Here is an 8,423-nt window from a genome sequence, read left to right on the forward strand (position 1 = left end):
TTGTACATGTATATGTATATTTTATTGCACGATAATTCGGCCACCAAAAAAACCAAGTTATTTCAACTGGTTCATTTCGTCTTTATTTTTAAACATCGTGGCATACATGGCATTTAAAGTATTACTTTTGGCATGCCGCCATCTTTTAATACGATCAACAAACAATAATCTTATGGTAATAGGAAAAAAAAAATTGATAAATGCAAATAGGGGAACATCATAGCAAAATATCGACTGCGTCATTAAGTATAATCAAAGGTTAGAGTACACGCATACATATTACACTTTATAAATACGCATATGTTTATATATCGCTTTAGGACCTCCATTTGTCCGTGTACCATTCCTGATTGCGACGAACAAAAAAAAAATCACAAAAATGTTTCTTAGCCTACGAAGATCCGTCCTCTGGGAACTTAGTCGGAGAACTTCTCCTTGAGCTCGCGGCGCAGGATCTTGCCGGTGGGATTCTTGGGCACCTCGTCAACAAAGATCACTCCGCCCTCGAGCTTCTTGTAGTGGGCCACCCGTTCGGCCACGTAGGCGGAGATCTCCTCGGCGCTGGCTTTCTCCCCTTGCCGCAGGACGACAATGGCGCGTGGTGCCTCTCCGTTGAATTCGTGGGGAATACCAAAGACGGCTGCCTCCAGGATCTTGGGGTGATCGCGCAGCACTGCCTCCAATTCAGCGGGTGGCACTTGGAAACCCTTCACCTTGATCAGCTCCTTCATGCGGTCCGTGATATAGAAGAGACCGTCCTCGTCGTAGAAGGCCACGTCGCCACTACGCAGCCACTTGCCCGGATAGAAGGTGACCTGATTGGCCTCATCGTTGTTCAGATAACCGGCCATCACCTGGGGACCACGGACGCACAGCTCGCCAGTGGTGCGCGGACCAACGCCCTTGGCATCGCTTCCATCCAGTGGAACGATCTTGGCCTCCGTGCTGGCCGACAGCACTCCGGTCGAGGCGTACACCTTGTTGCCCTCCGGTGTCAGCAAAACCACGGGGGAAGCCTCTGTCATGCCGTAGCCCTGCTTGAAAACAGTGTTCGGGAACCTGTAAAAAGACATGCCATAATTTTGAGTCATCCTACAATCCCGCGATGCCAACTCACTTGTTCAGGAAGCGCTCCACATCGTGCGGACCAATTGGGGCCGCTCCATTCATCACCACCTTCAAGTGAGGCGCTGTTTTTTGCGTCAGCTTGGGATGGTTAATCATGAAGAGGGCTGCAAAAATTAATACAATAGATGAAATACATATTATAGAGCTTTTAAAATACGATATAATCTCTTTCTTCTTAGAACATCATCAAAAAAAAGATCATCTGCATCGTAAATGAATATTTACTTATTTACTATTTGTCATGTTGATCAAAACCGGTTTTAAATAAGCTTTTGCCCTAATTAATTTAATTGTCAACGCGAAATTAAAAATAGATTGGCGGCAAACAACAATAACAGCACTCCGAAACTCAATTTGCTATCAAATATAAGTTTGCCATTAATCCCTCAATTTTTTCAGATAAATGCACTATTGCTTTAACAAATAAAAAGTTCTTTAAAAGCTAGTAATACAATTAAGCACTATAATACACTTTCCACTTACCAATAGGGGGCACCAAGTTGAGGATGCTGCCCTGGTACTTGTCCAGCGACCTCAAGAAGTCATCCGTCTTGAAGCAGGGCATGGTGGCCAGTCGGCAGCCCTGTCCCAGTTTCGAGAGCATCACCACGTTGAGGCCGTAGATGTGGAAGAATGGCAGGACGGCCGGCAACGTGTTCTGCGGACCCATGACATCCAGTGGCAGGGAGGCCTGCACCTGCTCGAAGTTGCTAGTGATGTTGTTGTGCGAGAGCATCACACCCTTGGGCAGACCAGTGGTGCCGGAGGAGAAGGGCAGGAAGACCATATCGTCGGCGGAGGCATCTTTGGGCGCTTTCAGATCCTCGTAACGCACATTCTGGGTGCTCGTCAGCTCGCTGAAATCGATGGCACCCTCGGGCAGGGCCTCCTCGGCACTGGTTCGCACCACGGCGATGGGTATCTGCCTGCCCACCAGTTTGCTGGCCTGGCTCAGTGTGGCAAATCCGGATACCGTGCCCACCAGGAACTTGGCTCCGCTAAAGGTCAACTGCCTGGCGATCTCGTCTGCAATCGAATTGTGACGATCAGTGAGACGGTCTTTCGACTTTGGAACCACAAAATACAGATGTCACCACATAAAGACCCCCAGACAAGAAGCCTTTGACGCACTCAAGAGACACTAATAAACAATGTACAGCGGTGGTCACGCAAGTAGGTAATTGTTCGGCTAATTAACTGCATCGCACTTACACTTTAATATGCTCTTAACTTTTATGAAAAATTTACGGTGGGCAATCATGATAACTACACACAACTTTTTTCTGCAAATTTCGAATGCGCTAAGTAATCAAAAATAAGTTGCCGTTTCAGTGCATTTTAAGGGATCATTTAAACAAGATACTTTGAACGCTTTTTGCATTCATTTACAATAACCACTTCATAGGTCATACAACTTTGATGGTCTTTCTGAAATTTTAGAAATATACCTATACTAAATATTGCTTTATCTCTTTGGTAAATTACTATCTCTGTTATCTGTCATTCTGTTCAGGAATTGCTTATCTTTTCTAGTTTGGTAACAATTTGATAGTATTACTGCGAACATCGCTGTACAGCCGGCATTTTAAGAACAAAACAAAACCCATTGGATTCCAAACATACCCGGCGTGTAGACGGGATTCATTGTGGTCACCGTCAGTCCCGCCTCAATGGCGCCCAATGTGGCAATGGGATACTCGGGAAGATTCGGCAGACAGATGGCCAAAACGTCGGGCTTTTGGAGATTGAACTTGGTCTGCAGACGAACGGCGAAAGCGGCGCTGGCATCTCGCATTTGGGCGAAAGTGTACTGCCGATCGGTCATCACACAAACCTAAAATAAATAACATTAAGAATTATTTACATGAATATTTAAAGGTCCCAGTAATGCAGTTGTTGATTTACAGTACACAACCCTATCTCGATTGTATAAATATATGTTAATCGGGCAAATATGCAGATAACGATAAATCAAAATCAAGCAAAGCCTGGGAAAACCCAAATGGTTGGCACTCATAGTCAAGTGGACTCATATGTTAGGGTCGTATATTTATGGGAGATCTGGTAAATAGTGTAACTATAGTATTGAACAGGTGTCATGGCGGTACAATTATACCCCCTATACACTGTTGCCACTGATATGGGTTAAATCGTTTACCACCTAATTAGCAACAGAATAATAAAAAATCCTAATGCGATAAGATAATCCATCATCGCCCAATTCAAATGACAATGTCAGCTGTTTTATTTATATAAGCTAGTCTGCCATTTTATCAGCCCAAGTTTAGCTAGCTATTAAATAGATTGCAAGTAGTGCCTTTGAGATTTAGCCAAGGTCAGTACGTAGTGATGATCTGGATTATTTGAGTGGAATTAGAAACTGCTAACATATATTTCGAAGTTCAACCCTTGATATCAGTACCCCCAAATGATCTTATATTTTTTTGCCCCCTATGCAGGGCATTTCGCTGGCCTTGACTTCTCGTGGGTCTGACCTCAAAACCGGTTTGCAGGGCTAAGGTGAAGGTTGTTTAAAGCAAATTTGCAAGTACCAGCTAAATGGGTGGGCCTAATGAGAAAGGGGGTGGTGACTCGCTGATTGGGGGATTGTCCGCCTAAATTTGCGCAGTCGGAAATCGCATTCGGTTAAAAATAAGCATTATAAGTAGCCGCGCCGCCAACAAGTTGCTCAAATTGAAGAAAACAACCCACAAACGAGGCAAACACACAACTTGACATCATAATGAATAAATAAGCGAGTAAAAAATAAGAGAATCATTTCGTGCATTTGCCATGTATATGTAGATTTGCACCCCGCTAAAACCAACGAGCTCCCCGTGGGTCCATCGAAAACAGCTTCGCTTGGCTTCAGTCGGTTGGACGGTCCAAAGTTCAGTGGGGCAAAGTACAAAGTCTGCAAAGTCTAAACGAGTCAGCCCCTCTCACACTATCTGTCTCGCTCTGTCCCTGTACCGCCTCTTCCTCTCTCGCTCTTGTCACCTACTCTCCAGCGTTTATTGACTTTTGAGCGGCGAAGAACTGGCCGAAAAGTAGCTAAGAAATAGCTGAAAGTATCTCAGATTGTGGCTGCTCATCTTAGAGATACTTTTTCATATTTCCAAAAATGAAATATTAAGAAAAAGGAGTGCATTTTAAAAGTTAGTACAAACAAACCAACAACATTTTTTTCTACATATAGAATTAAATAAATAAATACACCGTGCAATTTGGAACGCCGAGCGAATAAATACAGAGGAGGCTGGACTGATGACGTCGGCCAGCGAAAGAGCAACAAAAATCAAAACAAAACCATCAAAATTATCAAGCAAAAATAAGATAACCCCAGGCGTAAATAAGTCGGAGGCAATTAAAAGCGCATTATATGAACACATCAAGTATTTTCGGGGCTCGATTCAGGGCGACAAACACTTGATCGAGTGGAAATTGATAAAAATGAGTGATTGCACCAAATGAATCATCATACTATATTGCATTCCTCAAACGCACAAACAGTCAATTTAAAATCCAATTTAAAGTGACAATCGAAACCATTTACAAGTTACATAGTCCATAAGGCATTTCTAAGAAAACTTTGTTGACTTAAAGAAAGAAAACGAAAAATAATAAGAAGTGCAGTAATAAATGCGCTTTCTTATTCGCTACACAGAAATAATAACATAAATATTTGCACAAAGTCCAAGTAACTGATAACTGATCCGTCTTACGAAAAATTTGAAATATAATGATGACACGACTTAATCGTTATCTTATCGAGAAGAAACCCTTGGAAAAGTGAATTATTTCTTCTCCATTGCTGAGTAAACAATTTTCACTAATCATGGGGGCGCATTATCAAGTCTAGCGGGCGTGGCAGTGAGTGGAAACAAAAGGCGAACTTTGTACTTTTAATTGCATTTTATTCAACAATTGGCTCGTGGCTCTGGTTACGCCTCAGAAAAAAAAAACAAAAAAAAAAAACCGGCCACGTGGGCGATTACTATTCGGTTATATCAGACCTCAACCTCTCCTATATTGCACAAATGATGGCAATAAATTTCAATGAAAACAGTTTGCACTTTGATTTGCACATGCACTATATACACACATATGTATGTATATATAGAGCTTCTAGTTACACGACGAAAAGTGAAAAGTGTAAACAATTGGCGACATTATTGTTATGCATGTGGGTCTTAAATTACATCGACTACTCGTTTATCCCGTTGACAACAGGTGGACGTGATTAATTTAATCGCGAGATTTGCTTATCAGGAATCCCGGGCAATTTGCCCCAAACGCTTGACTTGCGTCCACTGAGCCATGGATGCGAAATCCGGAACGGGAATCGGAATCGAAATACCATAGTATTCCGGAAAGGAACAACAATAGTGTGTGGTAGTAGCCAATGGAGAGACCGGCCTTTTTTGACAAATAGTAATAGTGGGGCCTGTTTACTACATTTCACTTTCGCTCTTATCAACGGATAAGGGGACCGATGGCGACTCGGGGGTCTTAATGACCCAAATACGGCCATAGACTCCACCTAGACCCTATCTCCACCTCCTATCTCAATGATAAGTGGTGATAAGTCATTGTACTACAAACGTAAATGTATCTGCGACCACGGGGGGATTGCGATGGAGGATAAAAAGATACGAAGTTCGGCACCATTGCAAAATATTGTAGCAATCGCAACGCAGACTGACGAATGTCAGCGCCCGTATAAATATCACTTTATATATATATATAGACGTAGGTTCAGGTTCAATAAACCGCTATAAACAAACAAAGAATTTCTGAGCGGCGCCTACGACAACGAATGCAACAAATTCGATTGCGTGAATTTATGATGCGATTGGGTTTACGGGGACTTTAATTAGGCTCGGGTTTACGTTCACGTTTACGTTTATGTTGGGCCCATTCAAGTGGTAAATTCGATTTTGATTGTCGATTGGAGAAGTGATTAAGTGACATTCTTCAATGTGTTGTTGCGATCTCTGGGATGCGGTATTGTCATTGCGTTTCAGATGCCTGTTTTAGAACAAATGGGTTCTTTTGTAGAACTGCCTTTCAGTAAACAACTATAAATATTGAGATGTACAATAAATCAAGATCATTACAAATCGGCACTTTCCTACGAAAACACTTGTGTATACACATATTTGGTATTATACTTATGAGCTTGGGAACTCTAACAACTCTGGACATTCGCTATTGATTTTCAAATGGACTTAGATTCAAGAACCCTTGGATACTCAAGAGGTAAGCTTCTTTCTTAGGTGGTAAGCCCAAAAACTACTTGAGGGAATTACTTTATACATTGCGCTTCTAATCACTTAAATCACTTTCAATCCTTGATCACTGATCACTTACCGCTGCCGTGCGTCGCTCCCACTTTTTGAAGTCGCGCCACACGTACTCATGCAGCGGTACGTTGGGAATGGTGACGGGGTCAAAGGGCGAGGTCTTGTAGTAGCCGTCCTCGGGGCTGTAGTGCAGGAACTTGTCCGTCTCGCTGACGCTCTGCGTCCGCTCCCGCTGGGCGCTGGTGGTACTGGTGGTCCGCTGGCGCCGGTTCGTCGTGATGGAGCGCGTTGCGGCGCTTCCAAATGCGGTAGCGCTGCGCAAGCGCAGCAGTTGAGCGGCTGGGTTCATGGCTGGATTTGAAAGTTACGCGGTTCTTCGCTCAGTGTAGAACAGAGTTAGGGTATTTCTTATGGGAGCTGGCTCTTCGAGATGCGAAACAAAGAGTTACTACTGCTGCTGCCACACGTCTGCTGCTGTCGACTGTTGAGACACGACTGGCGACGCCGTGCGGCGCTGAGAGAAGTAATACCGCTGCTGCGCTCACCAACCAAGCAACACCAACAAAAACAGATATACGGACGCACGATCGCGTTGGCGGTGCGCTATATTGCTCTCTCTTACGTGCATACACTGAAAATAAAATATAATTACAACTAATTTAGATTTATGATAGCTAAAGCGGACTTTTATTGCTGATCTATGATCTAGTCATGATGGTGGGTCATCATTTAAAAAAATCTAAACAGTTATATTAATTGTAAGATCTTTAAAAATCATTAATAATAAATAATAAGCCGATCAGAATAGATAATTCTAATTTGAGCATACCTTGGTTGATATATGCAATTTCCTCAGTGTATATGCAGCTTTGCTACTCTTTGCCTTCTTCGGAATGCACTCTCTTACTTATCCGCTCTCACTCTCAGCAGACTGCCACTGTAAATTTTAAAGGGAAACGATCTGTCAATAATATATTGCTACTTAAAATGATCCCAAATTGATAAGGAAACTGGAAAAAAAGAAACAAAAATATCAATAATATATATAATAATATACCTGTACTATCTTGAAATATTTTTATAACCGCTACATCAGTCATTTGATACACACACACTCGAAATGAAGCCCTTTAAGTTGTCACGTTGTTCCTTCGAGAATTGGAGGTACCAACGCACATATAATTACACCTTTAGTTGCTATTATTGACACGGTTCTTCGCTCAGTGTAGAACAGAGTTAGGGTATTTCTTATGGGAGCTGGCTCTTCGAGATGCGAAACAAAGCGTTACTACTGCTGCTGCCACACGTCTGCTGCTGTCGACTGTTGAGACACGACTGGCGACGCCGTGCGGCGCTGAGAGAAGTAATACCGCTGCTGCGCTCACCAACCAAGCAACACCAACAAAAACAGATATACGGACGCACGATCGCGTTGGCGGTGCGCTATATTGCTCTCTCTTACGTGCATACACTGAAAATAAAATATAATTACAACTAATTTAGATTTATGATAGCTAAAGCGGACTTTTATTGCTGATCTATGATCTAGTCATGATGGTGGGTCATCATTTAAAAAAATCTAAACAGTTATATTAATTGTAAGATCTTTAAAAATCATCAATAATAAATAATAAGCCGATCAGAATAGATAATTCTAATTTGAGCATACCTTGGTTGATATATGCAATTTCCTCAGTGTATATGCAGCTTTGCTACTCTTTGCCTTCTTCGGAATGCACTCTCTTACTTATCCGCTCTCACTCTCAGCAGATTGCAACTGTAAATTTTAAAGGGAAACGATCTGTCAATAATATATTGCTACTTAAAATGATCCCAAATTGATAAGGAAACTGAAAAAAAGAAGCAAAAATATCAATAATATATATACCTGTACTATCTTGAAATATTTTTATAACCGCTACATTAGTCATTTGATACACACACACTCGAAATGAAGCCCTATAAGTTGTCACGTTGTTCCTTCGAGAA

The 8,423-nt window shown here is 42.2% G+C and overlaps 1 protein-coding gene across 1 annotated transcript; it reads right to left on the reverse strand.

Annotated features, from left to right (window-relative positions):
* Positions 1-60: 60 nt before the first annotated feature.
* On the reverse strand, positions 61-8,208 carry LOC6619579 (probable 4-coumarate--CoA ligase 3). The gene is made up of 8 exons (XM_032726181.1): positions 8,104-8,208; positions 7,492-7,905; positions 7,264-7,371; positions 6,502-7,065; positions 2,752-2,962; positions 1,612-2,154; positions 1,118-1,232; positions 61-1,059 (listed from the first exon to the last, which is right to left on the reverse strand). The coding sequence occupies exons 4-8, from the start codon at positions 6,781-6,783 to the stop codon at positions 417-419; spliced, it is 1,794 nt and encodes a 597-aa protein (XP_032582072.1). The 5' UTR covers positions 6,784-7,065; positions 7,264-7,371; positions 7,492-7,905; positions 8,104-8,208; the 3' UTR covers positions 61-416.
* Positions 8,209-8,423: the final 215 nt, after the last annotated feature.

The sequence above is a fragment of the Drosophila sechellia genome, chromosome X, assembly GCF_004382195.2.
Source record: "Drosophila sechellia strain sech25 chromosome X, ASM438219v1, whole genome shotgun sequence".
NCBI lineage: Eukaryota > Metazoa > Arthropoda > Insecta > Diptera > Drosophilidae > Drosophila > Drosophila sechellia.